The sequence below is a fragment of the Cavia porcellus genome, unplaced genomic scaffold (assembly GCF_034190915.1).
Source record: "Cavia porcellus strain 051 isolate PalLab524CR breed Dunkin Hartley unplaced genomic scaffold, mCavPor4.1 scaffold_14, whole genome shotgun sequence".
NCBI lineage: Eukaryota > Metazoa > Chordata > Mammalia > Rodentia > Caviidae > Cavia > Cavia porcellus.
Window position 1 is genome coordinate 41,358,051 of NW_026947497.1, and position 20,642 is coordinate 41,378,692.

The 20,642-nt window shown below is 41.0% G+C and overlaps 1 protein-coding gene across 1 annotated transcript in view; it reads left to right on the forward strand.

The window, feature by feature from the left end:
• Positions 1-20,642, forward strand: part of Tbc1d9 (TBC1 domain family member 9) — a 109,849-nt gene that overhangs the window by 56,461 nt on the left and 32,746 nt on the right. Inside the window, exons 3-6 of the mRNA XM_063260837.1 lie at positions 6,614-6,732; positions 14,584-14,812; positions 15,198-15,459; positions 17,196-17,403. Coding sequence (XP_063116907.1) covers positions 6,614-6,732; positions 14,584-14,812; positions 15,198-15,459; positions 17,196-17,403 — 818 coding nt within the window. The remainder of the gene's footprint in view (positions 1-6,613; positions 6,733-14,583; positions 14,813-15,197; positions 15,460-17,195; positions 17,404-20,642) is intronic.

Here is a 20,642-nt window from a genome sequence, read left to right on the forward strand (position 1 = left end):
GAGTTTTCTGCTGAACTTCTGCCAGTCAGGAGAAGTTGAGTAGCTGGTTTCTTTATGTCTTGACATCAGAAATTAGAAAATGTTTTCTGAACCACCTTTCCAGTCAAGGTCTTTATGTACTACTGCTTATAGTGGATGATAGCAAAACTGTCTAGGGTCTGTGCTGAGTATTTACATCTGTTATCTTACTCAATCTCTAGCACAAGCCACCATGGCAAATGTTGTCAATTACATAATACAAATGAGGACTATGAGGCACAAAGAGGTTATGTCACTTACCCAGAGATCCCAAAGCTAAAATGTGGCTGTGAAGGGATCTGGATGTACCTTTTTTACCTCCATGTCTGGTCTATGGCATTATGTAGTACCACCCTACCTAATAACCAGACTTGTTATCAAAACTCCAGGTAACCTAACGTATCTTCATTCTAACCACACTTGTAATATGGTTGAGGAGGCAGTTAAGTATGGAATTAGGAGCTTGGGTTTTGAAGCCAAAAGTCTGGGTTAGGTTTTACAGAAACATAAAAGCTGCAGTTTCCCCATCCATAGACGAGATTAAAACTAGACCTGTTCACAGGATTGCTGTGCAAGCATGGTGTGTGTTGTAAATTAAGCGAGGTCGCTGACCTTTGTAAGTACGAGAATAGAGTATTATCCTTGTCAAAGTGTTTAAACTTTATGGCATCAATTAGCTATGAGTTTTGAAAAAAATAAAGTTTTCTCTTTATTCTTAAAAATATTTCCAGTCACAGCACTATTTTAGGATTTTTATCTTTTCCTCTTTCCAAGTACAACTTGACAATTTTTCTGAGCATAGAGAAACAGTGGTGGTTTCATAAATACAGAGTAAGTAGTTATACTTAAGGTTTGAGGGTACTGACTGCTCTTACCTTACTTCAAGTTTGAAATTAACAGCTCTGTGTGATGGTTGTATTTAGATAAAACTATAAAAGTAGACCACTTTTTCATTTAGTTCCCTTTATTTGAGTAGTTTAAAATGCTATTCTTTGGAGGATTGAATTTGCTCAGTGACCTGTGCAGCTTCCTCTAGAAATGAAAATATGACATTTGTTGCTTTTTAATCCCTAGATTTAGTGGGTTTTGGTTTTGGTTTGTACCATGAATGGTTTTTTATTTCTGTATTTGCATACAAATACACAGTTATGTACATCCACACATTTACTATATTGGATATTGTGGAATTCAAATTTTTAAGTCAGTGCTGCAGACTTAAAACCAAATTGTATTTCTTGTCACATGTCACAAGATGTTTAAGAATGCAGCCTTAAAGTTTTGTTCTTGGTCCTCGGATGCCAAACATGATAAAATCTTTTGTTGGTCTGTCTTAAGACTCTATTTCAACTAGACTTCATGTACTTCAAGATACATTTTGGATTATATGAGGAATTAGACTAGGATGATTAATACTTTCCACCATCATTTAATATTTACCCAGACACACGTGTAAGAGCTGTGGTTAGTGTCCTGGAATGACAACTCTATATGACAGATTTCTTATGTTTTAGAAATTAATGTCTAACTAAACTTAATCTCATGAAGTGTTGATCTAGTTTTTGCCATCGGAGACTGCTGTAACTTGGGTCTCCTGAAAGGTTCACATGCTCTATTCTAGTTTTCTTTGTTGTTCCGTATCAGCTTGATTTTCCTTTAGTGTCTCTGTGAAGTGGCCTTTCAGAAAACCAGTAGGGAAGCCCTTCTTTCCTGTTTTGATCTCTAACACATCTTATACAAGCTGCTGGGCAAATAGACCAGTTTCTTTCTGACTACTGGCAAAAGAATTTCATGTTTATCTGACTTTAAACAACAACAAAAAGTTTCAAAACCTCAATTCTTGCAGCACTTGTACTTACTGAAAAATGAAGACTCTTTGTGCCCTAAAGTGTGCTCCATAAAAGAGGGTAGTTGTTTTCACACTATCTGGGACATGTGCTCTGAGGTCTCTAAGAGATAACATGGATCTTTGTTTTGGAATGAGAAGGGGACAGGTGTGGCTCGCACTCCTGAAAATACTTTTTTACTGGGTTGGCACTTTCAGAACTTGTATCATTTGTCAGAGTGAATCCAGTCCTACTTGATAGATATCCTCATACCTTTGGTCTCCAAACTCCCAGGCCAGACACTGTTCTTTGTTCTTTGTGCAGTTAAGAACGTATTCAGATGAAATGTAAATGGAAAAGATACTTGTACACTAATGTCTAGGTTACTTTTCTCTCATTGCTGAGACAAAATGCTTGGCGCCCAAACTTAGGGAAAGAAAGGTTTATTTATCTTACAGTTTTAGAGGTTTCAGTCCATACTCAGCTTGCTCCAAGGCAGGGTGACATGGCTGAAGGGCAATGCTTCATGGTGGCTGCAAATAGCAAGAGTGAAAGTGCAAAAAAGAGAAAGCACATTTCCTTCCTCCCTTTACATTATATGTTGGCTCCACCCCTGGGCAGGTACAGCACTCACACCACCAATCCCAGCACTAGACAATGAACCAGTCACTAGATTCAGCTGCCTCCATGATTGCATGATGATTGGGGGGGGGGGTGTGAACACAACCATAACAACTAATATCCCATATTTCAGTTCCTGTACATGATTTGCCATTGGCTGTTTCTTCCACAAATAGATATGAAATCATATAATAGTCTTTTCATATAATGCCATGTTAGTTATTCCTTACCTGAAATCCAGTCTTCTGGAATGCTTGTGATCTTAGGTTTGACTGTAGCCAGAAAACCTCTTGTTGGCACAGACACAGGCAAAGCACCCAGACTCGGAGACCCTAACCCTATACACAGCAGGGAGTGGCTGGGGAGGACCCCAGTGGATACAGGAAAAACAGCAGGAGCAACAGCAGTGGGAGTGGGAGCTGGCAGCAGTAATGAAGCTGAAATGTGGGCACTGCCTCTCCATAGACGTGCAGTAGGGGAAAGAGCCATTGGTGAAAACGATATTGGGTGGGAATCACGGCAAAGGTGGATGTTGGTGCAGAGCAGGTGGGCCTGGGGCAGCAGGAAAGGCAGCCGGTGGGAAGCAGTGGCTATAAAAGTCTGGTTGTCAGGGCAAGAATCCTCAGGTGATGCTAGTTACACACCACATATGACATTGGTCCCCTGAGATTACAGTGGAGCTGAAAACTTCCTTTCACCTGGGCAAGTGACTACATCTTAATGACGTATATTACACACGTATTTGGGTAGTGCCAATGTAAGTAAGCCTGTTCGGGTACATTTAGCTAGGCGAATACTTCCATTGTGTGACAGTCAGCCATGGTGTTCAGCACAATGCAACTGTACAGCAGTACAGTTGGGAGCCTATAAGCCATGGGCTGTGTGTGCCATGTGGCCTGCACGTACAGCAGCCTCTGCCACTGGGTTTCTGTTCGGACAGTCCAAGATGTTTACACAACAGCACAATCGCCTGATGGTGTATTTCTGAAAACATATCCCCATAATTAAGTGACACAAAAGCGTATGTGAAAGGGGAGGGGCATGCAAAAACACGTCAACCACGTGGACCTTCATGTAAGCCATGGAGACATGAGTAAGTATTTGCTGAATGGGTGAGTGCAAACACATAGCATTTCTACTGTGTGCAGGTGTATGCGTGTGTGTGTGTGTGTGTGTGTGTGTGTGTAGCAGATGAGCATACATGACACTGCTTGTGCAATGCTCAAATCCCTGGCCCGGGTCTCTGCTCAGGGCTTTTCTACAACCAGGAAGTGGTGAGGTTCAGCGGGAGGGTGGGTTAGAGTCTGTGCCAGGTGCAGCAGGGAACTGCAAGTCCCACTCACACTGTGACTACCTGCTGAAAGGCTGAGTGGTGAGATCTGGTTGAGAATCGTGGCTGAGCTGGCCCCAGCTCCAGAAGAGACGTCTGGGTCCACATAGGCAGGAGCAGAGAAGAAGAAAGTCAGAGGCTGGGAATCATGCCCGGTGGGCTTGGAGAGACTCAGCTGTCTGAGGTTCCCAGGAGCACCTCTGTCCTCTGTCCTCTGTGCAGGACACCTGACAGTTCCAAGAAGCACAGAGGGGTGGGGAGGACGCAGAGCTGGAGCTTAACCCGGATGGGGTTGTTGGGATCTGCAGTGTATTTCAGCTCGAGGTTGTAGGGACCACTTCTCAGACAAGGAAGGAGCCAAATGTTTGAGTTGCTACTTAAAATTTTTAACTTGAGAATGTTCTAAAGCTCTCTGAAAAACTCACCAAATTAACTCATTTCCTAAATATTCCAAATAGGTGTTGTGGTTCACATTTGAAAAGTATTTTCTGCTTTCCCAAGTGTACCTGGAAATGTGATCCCTTGTGAGTTTTCACAACACTTACCTGTTCATTTTGTTTTTAAATGTGTCCATTTTACATGGAAAACCTCTGAAATGGTTTAAACTGCCCGAAGTCATCCACCTGGCTGGTGTGTGTGTAGGGTGGGGTGTGTGACCAGGTGTCATGAGTTCCAGCTGTCACTTTGAAGTCATAGTACAGAATCATTGTATTATTGTTTTTGCCCACGGTTGACTGACCACAAGTAAATGAGCCACGAAAATTACCCAGAGAGGAGCAGTCTTTTCTTCAGCGTTCTCCCAGGACTGCTCCCCATAAAGAAATCTGCTTTGTATTCGCTATGTAAGCATCCATTTAGAACATTTTATTTACTTGTCATGTTGGGGATGAACCCAGAGCTGCACACTTGGTAAGCAAGTGCTGTACTGCTCAGCTGGCCCCACCAGCACCCTCTGTAGGCAATTTAGTGTTTTGTCTTAAAGAAAATGAACTCGAGATTTCTTTTGTTGATCCTTCCCAGTGTGTCTGAAACCCATCAAGCACACCTCTCATTCTGCTAAGAGATTTTGTTTCTCCGAATGACTGAAGGAGTTCTGAGTATGATCGCAGATACATTTGTGTCTCCTGCCTTTCTTTGTCAGGAATCAGATTAAGATTCTGGGCTGTGTCAAATTACTGATGAAAAGGGACAGAGAGGAGAGACACTTAAGAAATCAATTAAAAGATAACTTGGAAATCTAAGCTGGTTAAGGGTGAAATCAATGGAATCACGCAATCATCCTCAAGCTCTGAAAAGAGTGGTACATCCAGGCTCTATATATAACGTGGATAACTTGAAATCTTTTTGTGTAAGATCTCTAGCAATCATAAGGGAAGTTTATTTAATATTTTATAACTGCGTCTTGACAGCATCTATGTTCTGGCTCACAGTGTGGGCAGGAAGCAGGGTGCTGGTTATACAGTTTGTATTTCCTGTCAGGATTGTTTAAATTTGGAGATCGCCGGGTGAAGTGATGTGTACTTCTCGTTCCTGGCCAAAATGTGGCACCTTGGCTGGAGGCTGAAGGGATGACCTCATCCCATTGCATCCCAAAGCAGCTGCTGCTCCGTAGCGCTGATCCATTTTCACATCTCATTCATAATGGAAGTGAGTGAAGGGGATTTTTTGCTCCTGCTAGGAGAGTTTTCATCAACCCTCTGTTGGCACCACTGCTCGTATACTGTCACAGCTTAGCAACAAAAACCCTGTATTGTAGCAAGCTGTGACCCTGTGAAGTACAGGGCACGTTCCAAAAGGGAGAAAAGAGAAGCAGTAACTCCCAGGAAAGCAGATGTGGGGCATAGCATTGCCTTCCACCCTGAACCGGGGCCCCAGATGTTTCCACACTCACCTGATACTAATTCTATTAGTTCTTGGAGCAAAACAGTTAACAGCTGTAGTATTGGATCAATTTTTCATGACTATATCTGGTAATTCAAGTAAGACTTTTAAAGATAAATATGCAAAACAACAAAATTTGTTATGTTCTTACCACCTTGTTTTGAAAGCCTGCATTGTTACTGTTTGGGGCTCTTTGTTATTTATTTGACTCCTGTTTCTTGTTTTTCTTATACTTTGTTTTGTTTTCCCTCTCATACAGAAAAGATAGTTGTGCATGTATAGACTCATATATACCTTCACCTAAAGAATTTACAAGAATTGATTTTATTCTGTGTGATGGTATGAACAGTTACATTGAAGAAAACGAGACATCATGGTAGCCGTTGCTGATTTCCTATCATTTTGTTTTGAAGTCCAGTAATGCTTTTATTCTTGGTTTTAATTGGTTTTAGTCTGTTTGCATTTATTTGATTTCAGTATGTATGAAGGGTATTTTGAAAAAAACAAGAGACATTATAGTAGCCATTATTGATTTCCTATTTCTGGCTTTGATGGCCTGTAAGGCTCTCATTCTTTAAATTGCTTTTATACTATTTTGTTTTGTGTTAACTTATTGTGTATGAAGTTATGGACAACTATTTCGAAGAAAACAAGAGACATTGTGGTAGCCACTGTTGATTTCCTGTTGTTTTGTTCTGAAATCCTGTGTTATTTGCAGTGTTTTGCTCTGATCTGCTTTGTTCAGTTTTGTTTTTTTCTCTTTAAAATGAAAAAAAGAAACCAGACTGGCTTTTGTGTGTCTGGGAAGAGGCCGTGGTTTTAGTAAAGTCAGAGGTCTTACAAAGATACCGTCTGCTTTGGTGGCGTCATGTATTGGGGAGGACCCCGGGCTTCGGTCTTGGTGATGACAGCTGACATGACCGCGTTTCCCTTTGGACAGGAGGCTCCAGGAAGGAGATCACAGAGCACTGGGAATGGCTGGAGCAGAACCTGCTGCAGACGCTGTCCATCTTCGAAAACGAGAATGATATCACCACGTTCGTCAGAGGAAAAATACAGGTAGTAGTGTTTTATCTTTTTTTTCCTAAGAAAGTACAAACACCATTTTTAATGGGAAGTAACTTCAAATTTACAGAAATGGTGCAAAAATAAGAACTGTGGAAAACACACCCACTTACCCTTTACCTAAACTCACCTTCTCTATAAAATACTACAGTTATCAGTTGCATTAGGTAACATTATTTATAAATTTAATACTACTATACTTTAACTTCTGGCACAGATTCTTCTTATAATTGGGTGAATTATGACTTTTACAGCTTTCAAAAATATTTTTCATTCCAGAGCAGGATTCAACCCAGGAAGCTATTGCATTTGATTTTTGTGTCTTTGGTCTCTTGGAGTCTTGAAGATTTCTGTGCCTTTCCTTACCTTCTGTGGTGTGAGTGTTGTTGAAGTATGCAGTTCTGTTTTTCTTGTTTAAAACAGCAGTCTTCATGTGGGGTTTCATCGGATGTTTCCCTGATGATCAATTTGGAGTAAGCGGTCCTGGGCAGATGCAGCAGGAGTGACCTTATGTCCTTCCCCAGAGGTTGGCTCTGGAGGCTCCTGGTGCTCACTCTGTCCGTTCCCGGGTGTTCTAAGCCCAGTCAAGGTGCTGTACAGTTTCTCCACTGCAGAGTTACTCATTCTGTCTCTTCAAGTAATAAATAATTTTCTGTAGGAAAGCATGTTAGCGCTACACATAAACCTATTCCTTTTCACACTTTCTCTTTTGACTTAGCATCCAGTTGGTGGCTTTTTAATCAGCCGATCCTTGCTGTGATGGTTTGCAGCATGGTGACTGTGGAGGGGATGAGTTTCCAGTTTCCAGCAGTCTCTCTCATTTTCAGATTGGCAACTACTATTCTGTGAGCGAGAGCCCTCCCCCCTTTACTTATTTATTATTGATGGGGACTTGTAGGTGTCTATTGTGTATACTACTGGACTTAATTATTTTGGTACTCACACTTGACATAGCTCAGATACCACTCATCGGTGGCCTTTGGTCTTCCTGGGATGCCTTCCCTTATTCGTTGAGTACTTTCTTGTTTGTCTCCCAGGCTCAGCTTTACCATCTCTATGCTGTTTGTTTTTATTTGGTTTCAGTTATAGATTCTTTTGCTTTCCCACTACTATCGACTTTATTTCCTTTTTTGAATATGGAAAATAATGACATGCTCCTGGAAGTCAAAAGCTATCATTCCCTTTTGAATCCTGCCATCTAGTAAGTTTCCCTTAGTGAATCGTCTTCATTGTTTTCCAGTTTACCCTTCCTGTTTCTTCCTGTAAAAATGAGCATATTTGTATGTTTCCTGTTTCCCCTTAATGCTTATACATAGACTTCATATATGTGTACTGCTTTGCATTTTGTTTCTTCCCTTAAAATCTACCAATCACATACCATGTCAGTTCATAGAATGGTTCCACATTTTTTACATTTTGACAGTTCTGGGTTATTTTTAAATTTTGAAATACTTTTTAGATTTACAGACCCACAAAAATAGTGGAGAATTTCCATGTATCCTATGTGGAACTTCTCTTAAAGTTAACATCTTACATAATCGTGGTACCTCTATTAAAACTAAGAAATTAACATTGATGCGATGCTATTAGTGAAACTACAGAGTTTATTTGGATTTTGTCTGTTTTCAGTCCCAGGTCCCTTTCTCATTCCGTGATCCAATCCAAGATCCCACATTTCTTCTTTTTTCCTTATTCTTTTTCACATTTGTGTATCAGTGAGTATGCTTCATGACTAATTCAAATATGCTTGGACATTTGGGTAGTTTCTGATGTTCTGCAGCCAAAACAACTTGTATGAATATATTTTTTCATGTGTACTGTATTAGTCAACTTTCCTGTTGCTGGGAGAAAAAAATCTGACATATGCACTTTGAAGGAGGAAAGGTATATTTGGCTCACAGTTTTACAGGTTTTGATCCATGGTTAGCTGACTGCAAGACAAAAGTCACATGGTGTAAAGACCTGGTGGAAAAAACTGTCCTACCCACGGCAGGCAGGAAGAGAGAAACAGAACGCAGGAAGGAAGTGGGGACAAGAACATACTCTTCCACGTCATACCCTTAAGTGACCCACATCTCCAGCCATTATCAGTGGATTAACCCACTGATGACTGCGGTGCCCCATTAATGCAGTCACCCTCAGAAAGCCTCACCTCTGAACATGAGACCTTTGGTACTAACTTTAAATCTGTCCAAAACATGTATTTTTAGTATTATTGAAAAAATATTATTAAAGTTGTATTGGTAACTTCTAGATCAAAAGGTAAATGCGTATATTATTTCAATGAATATTTCCACATTCCCCTCTACAGGAACTGTACCATTTTACATTCCCACTGGCAAGCACGGGAATGTTTCTTTCCCTACCACCAACAATGTAAATTATCAGGCATTGAGTTTTTGCTCATTTGATGGGAGAGAAATACTTTTTTGATAGTGTTTTAATTTGTACTTGGGTTGTTTATCTGAATATCTTTTCATAAGTTTAAGGGCCATTTTCTAATGTCTTTATTGCTAAACGGCTCATGTCTTTTGCATATTTTATAGGACTTTAGATCAGTTTTTCTTTATAGAGACGGGCCGTTTGCCCTTATTGGTGGTACATGTCATAGATATTTTCCTTGTTCGTGTATCTTCTGACTTTGCACATAACAGTTTTTGTCACACAAATTTTTAAATTTTTACTTAGCTAGTATTAGAGAAATCTTACGATAGAATCTAGAATTCTGCACATACTTTAAAAGTCTGTCTTTAAACCCAGAATAAGGAGGAGTTGTAGGAAATGCTCCAACAAAGTGCTTCTCCTTAAAATGCCATAGATAGTCAATTTTGTTTTATTTTTCTACTTTGCTAGACTTTTACACAAACACGTATTAATTTTAGAATCAGAAAAAGAAATTAATATGATGGAACCTCTACTTTTTAGAGGTCTGATGTTTTTGAAGGAGAGAGCTGAATTTGAATGACCATATAAAAGTGAGAACCACGGGAGTACAAAAATTCATGTAACCTGCCTCTTCCTTCAATTCTGCCTCTTTCTTACCTCTCAAATTAATGTTTATGCATTGTGTCAAGATTTGTGATTCAGTTTTCTACTCCATCCTTCCTAAAGAGATTAAAAGAATAGTTTAAAAGTAAAAATTGCCTGACAGAGACTTTGGAAAGGATCACTGAATGAGAGGCAGCTTTGAGATTTTTTTAAAAATGGAATAATTGAGCTGTCTTATTGATGAAAGCTAGTTTCATAATATCTGCTTTTTACTTCTAAGTTGTGTATGTAAATTTTTGCAAATCATGTCAATGGGGAGAGACAGAGGGGTCCTAATTGGCTCATGTAGGAGGGGCTGGATGAAAGCAGTCTGCCGGGGAGCAGGGGAAGACATAGAGATACAGACAGAGCAGGATCTACATCCAGGGGCCACTGCAGGAGGACCTCGCTTAGTCCGCTCAAATATTTTATCTTTGGGAGGCTGACACAAAGAAATAGTTGTAGAAAAAGCCAAAACTTGAAAGTGGCAACAGTTAGGAAAACGAGTGAATAAATAAATTAAGGGCTAATTATGCCAAAGAGCCTTTCTTGTCACCATTTGCATGCTAAAAAATGTCAGCTTTAATTGCCCTGAAACTAATTATGAGGAGGAATTGCTATTAATGCAATTATGTGCGAAAGAATGTCATTTGTGTACAAATGAATGGTTTATGCTTTCAGATTGTCCAATAATTGAGACTCAACAGGCTTACTTGTTTTGGGATCTAAATTTACTTTTGTAAATTATAAAAGTAATAGTTAATTGCTGAAGCAGCCATGATCCAAATGTTTTATATAGTGTGTGTATCTTTCTTCCTAGACGATATTATGCCTGTAATTTGTAATAGTAACCCCAATGTACACATAATTTGTTACTATACTTTTTTTTGTTTACTAGTATTGACTGTATGGCTGTGTAAATTTAGTCCATCATTGAATCTAATATGTATCTGTGTCTAGAAGTCACTTTAGCATCTGACTGGTGAGTGGGGCAGGCAGGTACAAACAAAAGTAGAAGTAACATTTTGGTTCATAGACTTCTCCCACAAGCTGTGGAGGGGTTTGATTTTGTTGTTTTGAAATAGATAAAATATGGATTAATGTATTCAGTAGTTAAAACTTTATAATGAGGACAGAACACTTTAATGGACATCAGTAGGTATTATCATTATATTAGGAGCCCTGTATGATTGCACCTTTCTTATTTTCAGAATTGTAGTTATTTAAATGGTTTAAAAGGCCCAGGCAGGGTTGTGCATGCCTGTAATCCCAGTACTCTAGAGGGCTGAGGCGGGAGGATAGCACATTTGTGTCCCATCTCAGCAATTCAGCAAAATGGTGAGATCCTGTCTTAAAATGCAAAAATGAAAAAAGGGCTGGGACTAGCTCAGTATAAACATCTTGCCTTCAGTCCTCAGCACTTAAAAAAATGGCTTAAAAGCTTAATATTATAATTTTCTGTTTTTGATTGATTATGAGGTTGACCATTCTTTTTGCCAAGTTAACTTCTCTTTTTATACCTGTCCATACCATTAGGTAGCTTTAAATTAACCCTGACCCTCCCACTTATTTGGATTGTGTTAATTTTCCAAAGTCATGAGGGACTGCTGCCTGCAACTAGTGTGCATATTTTTGGTTCGTTTGTTTCTTTTTTGGGGAGTGGGGGTACTGGGAATTGAACTGAGGACCTTGTGCTTGCCAGACATGCACTTATGCCTCTGAGCTAAACCCCTGGCCCTAGTGTGCCTATTTTATGTTGTGTAGAAGAACATAGAACTTTTGGGAAGGAGACATTCCATCCCTTTGTTCAGCCATCTGGTCCTGGCTGGAAATTACAGCAAACTCAAAAATAATTAAATAAATCAAAAGGCGTGGTATTCTAATCCTGTCTTTTCCTAAAAGTGGAGAAGTTCAAAGCAGGGCTACTCGTTCACCTTATGTGGACATTAGTAGGCAGGACCTGGTCTATTAGTGTATCAGACCCAGTGACATTTCTCAGTTCCATGTTCCCGTAAATGTCTCATACTGAAAAACATTTTCTTCTTAAAATTTAAATGTGCATTCTGAAAGTGTGGTTTTTAGCAACTCTTTTGATAGCATAGTCTGAAATTAAGGTTTTTCCACTAAAAACCATGGGCTGTCCTTTGGTCAGTTAACACATCGCTGCCTTCTGAGTTCTCCCTCACCGTCTGCAGGGGTCCTGAAGAGGCTTAGACCCAGGGATCCCCAGGCTCATGGCCATGACGTTGCCTGCAGCCAGGCTGCTGCTGGCTCTTGGCAGGTTCTCTTTCTGTTTATTCCTTCTTTCCTTCTTACAGCTAATTTTTCTTATCTTCCTCTAAAGGCACTGGCAGCTTTGAAACATTGATGGTATATTTGACAACCGGAAATGGATTTTTTATGCCTTTTGCTTTGCAAACTGACTTCTTTTCCTTCCAAGATGCATTTCTGCTGGTTGTCTGAAGTCCTTTATAATGCATAGCACTCTCCCAAAGCCTGTTTGTCTGTGGAATAGCCTGGGTCCAAAATTGGTCTCCTTTTGCCTTTAGCAAGCTTAGTATCTCTGTTCTGTTAGAGAAGTACTATCCAAAGCAATTAGAGGAGAAGAACTTTATTTTACACTTCCGGTATAAGACGTGGTGTCATCCTGTGTGATGACAGACAAGGGAGCCAAGAACTTGGTTCTTAACTTCCTAAGCATTGTCAACTCTGAGACTCACTGATTTTAAATATGCAATTGTGGATTATACAGTGAAGGCCAAGGTATGGCCCCTTAAGATACATTCTAATTTGGGGAGGCAACACATTCTTTTAATATTTCATTGAATGTTCTTCAGATGCTAGATCCTAGTGATAAAAAATGTTCATTATTTTTGGCTCTCATATTTAATGGTAAGCAAAATTTTGCCAGCATATAAACAAGAGAGTATCCAGGTAAGGTTGGCTTAGTCACAGAGAACACGATCTTTATGCTGTCTTGGCAAGTTGGATGTGAGAATCGCACTGCCTTCTTTTCCCTTTCACTGATGGTCTGTGGTAGTTGTCAAGATGGGAAGCTCAGATCTGTGTTCCAAAAGAGGCCATCAAGAATGAGAGTGTGCAAAGAGTCTTGGTAGGAGGCTGGGAAGCCATCACAATAATCCCATCCTAATGAGAAGTCTGCTCTGCGTAGACCGTGTGCCTGGGCAGCACTTCCTAGTAGAACAAAGGGCTGCAGACTTGTCATGGGACTGTGTTTGCGTGGGTAAAGCCACTGTTTGCTATTGGAATTGTTGTCCAGTTGTCATCTTTAACTAGCACTGGTAGAGGTTGAGGAAGACTGCGATCTTCCCTCCTGCCATCACACCTCATTACGCAGCTGCTGGCCACAAAGGAGAAAGGTCTGGCCATGCTAAGAAAATTCAGGAAATAATTTCAATGCGTAATGCTGAAAGAGTTATTAATACTTAATGTGGGAGGAAAGAATCATGGTTGGGAGATTTATAAGGAGGCAGGAATTAAATGAGGCTTTGGGACTTGATGGGATTAATGAAACAGAACTGTCTTATTCTAGATGTCAGACATATATAGTGGCAGGATCACAGACAAGAGAACAGGAATGCACAGAACTAACACATTTAGACCCAGAGGGTGCCTCAGGCTGGCGTGGAGTTCCTGCTGGGAAACTTTAGTAGGATGTAGTATAGTAAGTAAAAGAAAATTACAAGGTTGGTTGGATCCAAAACACGCATGGTTTGGAATTTTAGACTTGCGGTTGTGGGGAACCACTCAGAATGTTGATAATAGGTGTTTTAGTCAAGCTTTGTTGTCAGAAGATAAATTTGTAGGAAACATTAGTGATATACTAGAAGCATAATAGCCCCAAGGCCAGAATTCTAGGTTTGGTGAAGTAGATTCAACTTTCTGCCCTAGGGATAGAGGAGAGCATGGTCAGGTGAAGGAGAATTGAAGGGTTTGCCCACGTCCTCACAGAAGAAAGTGACTGCAGAGACCTCCACCTTCAGCTGTCTGTTGGAAAGATCATGCTTTTGAGTCCTGCCTTGAGATCAGAGAACACAAAGATAAGCTGGGGAGATTCGGTGATCACACAAAGGCAGAATTCAAGGGAGCTTTCTTTTCTTTCTTTCTATTTTTATTTTTTAATCAAGAGCTACGGAAGCCAGTTTTCAGGGAATTGTGAAGTTGAGTAACCATGGAATGGCTTCTTAAGCTACTTGATGATTGAACAGTAGCCTAAGCCAATCATTTGCTATGCAAATATTTTATTTCCTGTGCAGATGTCAAAAAAAAATCCCGTGTCTAATAAGTTTTGCTCTCATATTCACTCCTTCTCGGTCAAAGGATGACTTGTGCCTTTCTCTGGGTTCCCCCATGTTATGAATGGCCCTGAGTCAATGAATATGGCCAGGTATCAGCTAGTGACATGCGTTTGGTTTTCCTTTCCTCTTTTGTCCTTTTGTGATGATTGTCTTGTTGATTTTGATATAGGCAGAAATTGACCTTTGGGTTCACTCATGATCAGCTTAATAAACAAGATAGAACTAGCAAAATTCTTACATCTCCTCATTTGTGAAATAAAACTATAAGCTTATTCCAAAGGAGTTTAAAATAATTTGCAACAATAAAATCCATACTGTCCTTGGAAAATCAGTACACAAATACTACTTGCTAATTTAATTAGAACTTGAGAGTTGCCTTGGGACAGAATTTACCCCTTTAAAAAAAAATCTGACATTCGAAATTGTTTCTTTCTTTCCAAATCAGTTAGCTTTAGTCATATTAACACCAGTTACATCTTTGTGTTTGATCCTTGATTAGGGCATCATCGCAGAATATAATAAAATCAATGATGTGAAGGAAGATGACGACACAGAGAAGTTTAAAGAGGCCATCGTGAAATTCCACAGGCTGTTTGGAATGCCCGAGGAGGAGAAGCTTGTCAACTACTACTCTTGCAGCTACTGGAAGGGGAAGGTCCCCCGGCAGGGTTGGGTGTACCTCAGTATTAACCACCTGTGCTTTTATTCTTTCCTTATGGGGAGAGAAGGTAAGTGGTCTAGAATCTCAGTGGGAAACTTTGGAAAGTCTACTGAGGCTTCCCTGAACTCATCAACTGAATCATATTTCCAGCAAAAGTCAATCTGTAAATTTAACTGAGTCACCTTGTTTTGGCTTATCATTTGACAAGTGAGTTCAATCAAGTATTGTCCACTCAATAGCGTAAGGAAACAAGTCATTAAATAACAAAGACTCACTAAAGATGTAATTAATTTGGTAGACATGGACTTAGTCTGTCATAATCGTGATCTAAAATTTACAAGTTTCAAATATGGCTCCTGAAGTTAGGAAGGAAGCGAAGGTGGGCTTGCAGACGCCAGGGTATCTTAGGACTCTGGCTCCTGCTGTTGACCTGGCCTTGTTCTCTCTGGTAGCTAAACTGGTAATCCGATGGGTGGATATCACCCAGCTTGAGAAGAACGCCACACTGCTCCTGCCTGATGTGATCAAAGTGAGCACTCGGTCCAGCGAGCATTTCTTCTCCGTGTTCCTCAACATCAACGAGACATTCAAGTTAATGGAGCAGCTTGCCAACATAGCCATGAGGCAGCTCTTAGACAATGAGGGCTTTGAACAAGATCGTTCCCTGCCCAAACTGAAAAAGAAGTCGCCAAAAAAAGTATCTGCTCTAAAACGGTACGTGATGGAGACTTCAAGTCCTACAGACCTTTGAACTAAAATCCCTTCTGTTCACTGACTTGTGCATTCGTTCATTTACTTTAACCTTTTTCTGGACATGGATATAGCATGAGAAAGACTGCCAGAGGCACCCCCAGATCAGTAAGGGAGACAGACAGACCCCTTCTGCACGCTGTGCTAGGGACGGTGTCACATGCACACATTTGAGGAGAGCGTGGCCCAGTGCAGGCTGCTCTAAGTGGGCTCTGCAGAAGGTAGAAGTTCCCCTTCCAGCACAGCAAAAAGCACAGAGGAAAGTGAGTCCATTCTGTGGCTGAAAGGCAGCAGTGTGTGGGGCGAGGAGCGGCTACAGAGCCAGGCAGGGAAACGTTGGTGCCCTCTGTAAAGTGTGACTGCGTGGAGCTGCAGTGCGGGCATCCAGGAGTCTGTGCAGGGGTGGAACAGCTCAGCTTCCATTGGGTCGCATTGCACACAGGACATCTCATTAGAGATCAGCCCAGTAAGAAATACGAAATTAGAAATCGTGGCTGTGCAGGTGGTAATTGGAGTCTGGGGAGCGCTTGTTGTAATTAAAGTGTCTTCGGTAATTTGAGACACGTTTTGACACCGTGGTCAAGAATAGATCCAGTTAACTGCAATGAGTTAAGTAGCCGTGAAAAGCAAGAGAAAGGAGGTGGGCGAGCAGGTATTGACTGCCTTTTCAAGAAACTCAGTGAAATTCCTTAAGGAGGAGTGTTGCTTTTTTTGTAGAATGGAAGGTTTGAACACAGAATTTGGTGAAAAAGGCAGGTGAGGAGTTTGTCGTTGAGAGTGGGCATGGGACCAGCAGAGTAAAAGTTTAAAATGACTTTGTAGAGTTCAAGAAGCACGCTGCTATGTGCCGCTGATGTGTCTTCTTTTGAGACAGAGACAGGAAGTTAAGAGTTCCTAGGGGGACTATAGAGGTGATTTCAGAGGTGGAGGGGAAGGAGTCGAAGGAGCACATGCATTCAGCCTTGGCTCTGTAGAACCAGAAACTAGACCCCAAGGGGCTGCAGTGGGGTGGAGGCTTGGACAAGATAAAGAACCCACGAGGGGAGAGGTGACAGACAGCAGAAGACCCCGCTGAGACTGGAAACCACAGTGGTGCACAAAGCGGTCATTCTGTGTCTTCACGTAGCACTGTTGTCTGTGCAGGGCGGATGGTGGCACCCAGCAGGCTCGCGTGGCTATCTGCATTCTCACCAGGTCTTGCTGTAAATATGAGGGTTGAAAAAGCACTAGAATGAATGAAATAGCTTTTTTATAAATGGTTGCATCTTTCAAAAAATATTTCCTATCAGTGCCTGTTAACTTCACAAAATACTTCCTTGTGGCAGTTTTATACGTGCATGTAACAGTCTTACCATATCCTTTCCTTTCTGCTCTCCCTCACACCCTCCACTTCCCTTCTTTCTAATAGTCTCCGAAATGATGCCATTCTTTGGAAAGCACGAATTTCCTGTTCAGACCTAGTTTTTCCCAGGGTCTTTAATATTTATAGGTATCGGTTGTCAGCTGGCCATCCAAGGGGGGAGACCTAAATATTTGAAAAGGATTTTGTGGTCCTTAGATCCGAGTAGCTCAACATGGGAGAGACAACTGAAAGGACGCAGGAGGTGAATGGCGGCTGGGGGGCCCTCTGTCACCGCAGTCTGTAGCAGGTGCACACGCCTCTTTTGTGCCTGACATGAATTACAATGTTTATTTTCCAGCGATCTCGACGCCAGGGCCAAGAGTGAGAGGTACCGTGCCCTCTTCCGGCTGCCCAAAGATGAAAAATTAGACGGCCACACGGACTGTACCCTCTGGACTCCATTCAACAAAATGCATATTTTGGGGCAGATGTTTGTGTCCACAAATTACATCTGCTTTACCAGCAAGGAAGAGAACTTATGTAGCCTCATTATCCCACTCCGTGAGGTAAGTTTTAGGAGTTTCATTTGTAATCCTTTCTATGCAAACCACAAATTCTATTTTATTTATTTGGATTTTGCCACCAGGTGATTAGCTTTTTAACCGTTGGTGAATGTTGATAATTTGTTGTTGGCAACATTTGATGTCACAGCTGTGACTCTAGGACCTTGACATCTCTTCTTCCAGAAACAGCCTGGTGTTTGTTAAATGTAGGTTTTGTTGTTGTGCGGGGATGGGGTGGCCTAAAGCTGCTTGGTAACTGCTGTTGGAAAGATAGCTGTTAGCCAGCATTGGTGGTAGACATCTGTAATTCCAGCACTCAGGAGACTGAGGCAAGACGATCACCAAGTTTGAGCACAGCCTTAAAAACTTTCATGACTTAGCAAGAGCTGGTTCAAAATAAATGAAAAGGACTTTGGACCTTTTCTTTGTTTCCAGCTTTTCCTCAGTGATATATGTAATTTCATTAAGTTATAGGTTATGAATTCCCAGAAGCTGACTTGGTGGATCAAAACTAGTGGTGCACAGGAGGATCACCATGAGTTTGAGGCCAGCCTGGACTGTATACGGAGTACAAGCCCAGCATGAACTGCATAGTGAGACCCTGTTGCTTAAAAAAAAAACCAAAAAGAAAATAATATAAAATTGGCAACTGGCAAATTTGATTCTCTTTACTATATAAAATCTACTAAACTAGTATTACCCATATTCTAAGGCCAGGGTAAGTTGTTGAGGGTGAATTCCCACATTTGGTTGTGAAATGGACTTTATAACTTTTTCCAGCTTTTCCTTCTTAAAAGTAGTCTTTACCAAAGCTCATTACTAAACATAATTCTCTTTGTCTAATTCCATGTCTAATTTTCTTCATCAAATGCTAGCTGCTTGCAGCAAAGCAGAGTACCAGAATGGCTAGGGGGACTCACTCCAGGACTGAGACTGTCTGTGGGTCCAGTTGTGACCCTGAGTATATCAGCGCTGTGTCCCCTGAGGAGGAGCGAGAGGCTGTGAGCCCTCTCTTCCCACCCTCACCTCCCGGGTCCTGGGTGCAGCTACGTTTTAGCACAATCCAGGACACCAGCACTTGTGACTGCTCCCTCCCGGCAGTTGACAGGATGTTCCCATAGCATCGCCTTCTACTTGCTGGTTTTCCCTAGCAGGGCAGAGGTCATTCCTTCATAGTGCAGGGTAAATCAGAGGAAAGACCATCTGCAGGTGACACTGAGGACCAAAGTGAGTTCCCTTTGACCTGATGAATCCCACAGTGGTACTGATGGGGGGGTCCCCAACTCACCCAACTAATAGAAGAGGTGGAGACCTAATGTAAGTTTTATTACCTTTTGTAATGGTAAGTCAGGAAAGCAATGGGATGAGGCCCCAGACCTCCTCAGATCTGTGCCCTCTCTGAGCCAGTGCTTTCTGGAGCTGAGTTAAGCTGATGGATCAGCCAGGAGCCCCCCAGAACATCACACACACCCATTATTTGAAAAGGCCACTTTCAGGATTTGTGTGCATTGGGAATTGTGTGATTTAACTTTGAATAAAAGGAAATATTGACTGAAGATTATTAATATACAGGGCATGTATTGCTTTTAAATGGACCAAATCTGCAGAAGTTAATATTCACACAGAATCATGTTGCTTTCGATTTTTAAGAAATTACTGGCAACCAAAGTGATCCCATCAGGTGCCTCATTAGACAAGAGATTTCAGATAGTTTCTTTTTCTTCCCTAACTGTAAATTACCTCGTAAAGGTTCGATATTAACCACCAAGACTTGATTAAATTCTAGTCTGTTTTATAAGCCAAGTTGTGTCTTATTTTTACGGTAGAAAACTCACATAGCTCTTTCTTGTCCTGATGGCACAAAGCTCACATGACAGAATTTTACTAGAACACACTTATCAGTGGAAAACATTTTATAACCTATGTAAGCGTGTACAAGGTTTCCTGTTTCTGTACTCACAATTCAGCAAGGTAGAGACCCCTTCTACCTGACGTTATTAAGAGCCACATAACTGTCTGTGTTTCAACATAGACTTTGAAATTACAGTTCCTTTGGCATCTGAGACTTGACCCCAGGCATTTATTTAACTACTTGAGGAACCAGCAAAAGTTTGATATCAAAAAAAGAATTTTTATAGAACCTTTAAAAATAAGCGTTCAGACAACTGTCAAGATAAAATTCTTTTCATGAAACAGAGGTTTTTTTACATTTCTCTAGCAGTTTTGCAGTATAGCAAAAAAAAAAAAAAAAAAAAAAAAAAAAGCTGTTACGTGTGCACCCCAGGTGTCTCAGGGGTTACTTTAAAATGTGCATTTATAATAATATATAAATTTTATCTAAATATATTTACCACATAGATACAATATATATCATATAATGCATGGCATTTGAAGCCATGTAACTTTTTAGATAGCTTCAGTATGTTTCTCATGCTTCCGTAGGGAACATTTTTTGAGGTTCTGCTTTTGAGGAGCTAGATTTATATGAAAATACCAATGTACAAGTTAAAGTTGGACGTGTCTAGACTGCCGGCAGATAGACATGAAGAGGGAAAAATAGACTGTTTTAGATACATAGTAAAAGCTGTTGCAAATAGACTAAGTGCTTGCCTGGAGGCTTTTTTCTAATGTGCATAAGAAAACAGTTTTAACACATTGAACCTTGCTTGAGGTGATAAGAATTCTATCAAAAACCACCAACATAGATCTTCAGTTCAGAACTAAATCTGATGTTTTTCTTTCGGTTCTTCCCGTGATAGGTTTCACTGTGCACTTGCACACACAGAGAGACATATACACACCACACACGTGGTCTGCTAGTGCAAATAGTGTCACAAGTAAGCTGCATGTGTCATGGCTGTCTAGGAACTAATGACTGGAAACTTTGGGTGCAAAGCCCTGCAGTCTGAGTGGGACCCTTAGAGGCCCGGTGGTGTTTTCAGCACTGTCCTTATATGAAGCTCAATAAAGTGATCATCTGTTTTAGGAATGATGCAGCAGCTAGGAGGAGTCCTTGCTCTATGAAAAACACAGAGTGCATTACAACAGTTTTTCAGTTTCAGTACTGTTGATGTTTGTGGCCAGACTTACCAGTGCCCTTGCCTTGCACCACACCATGTTTGGTAGCATCCTGGCCTCTGCCTACCGGTGACAACCAGAAATGCCTCAGTGTTGTCAATGTCTTGGGTTGGGGGGCCATGGGTCACTTCCAGTGTAGATTAGAACCAGGAAGGTAAACTCCA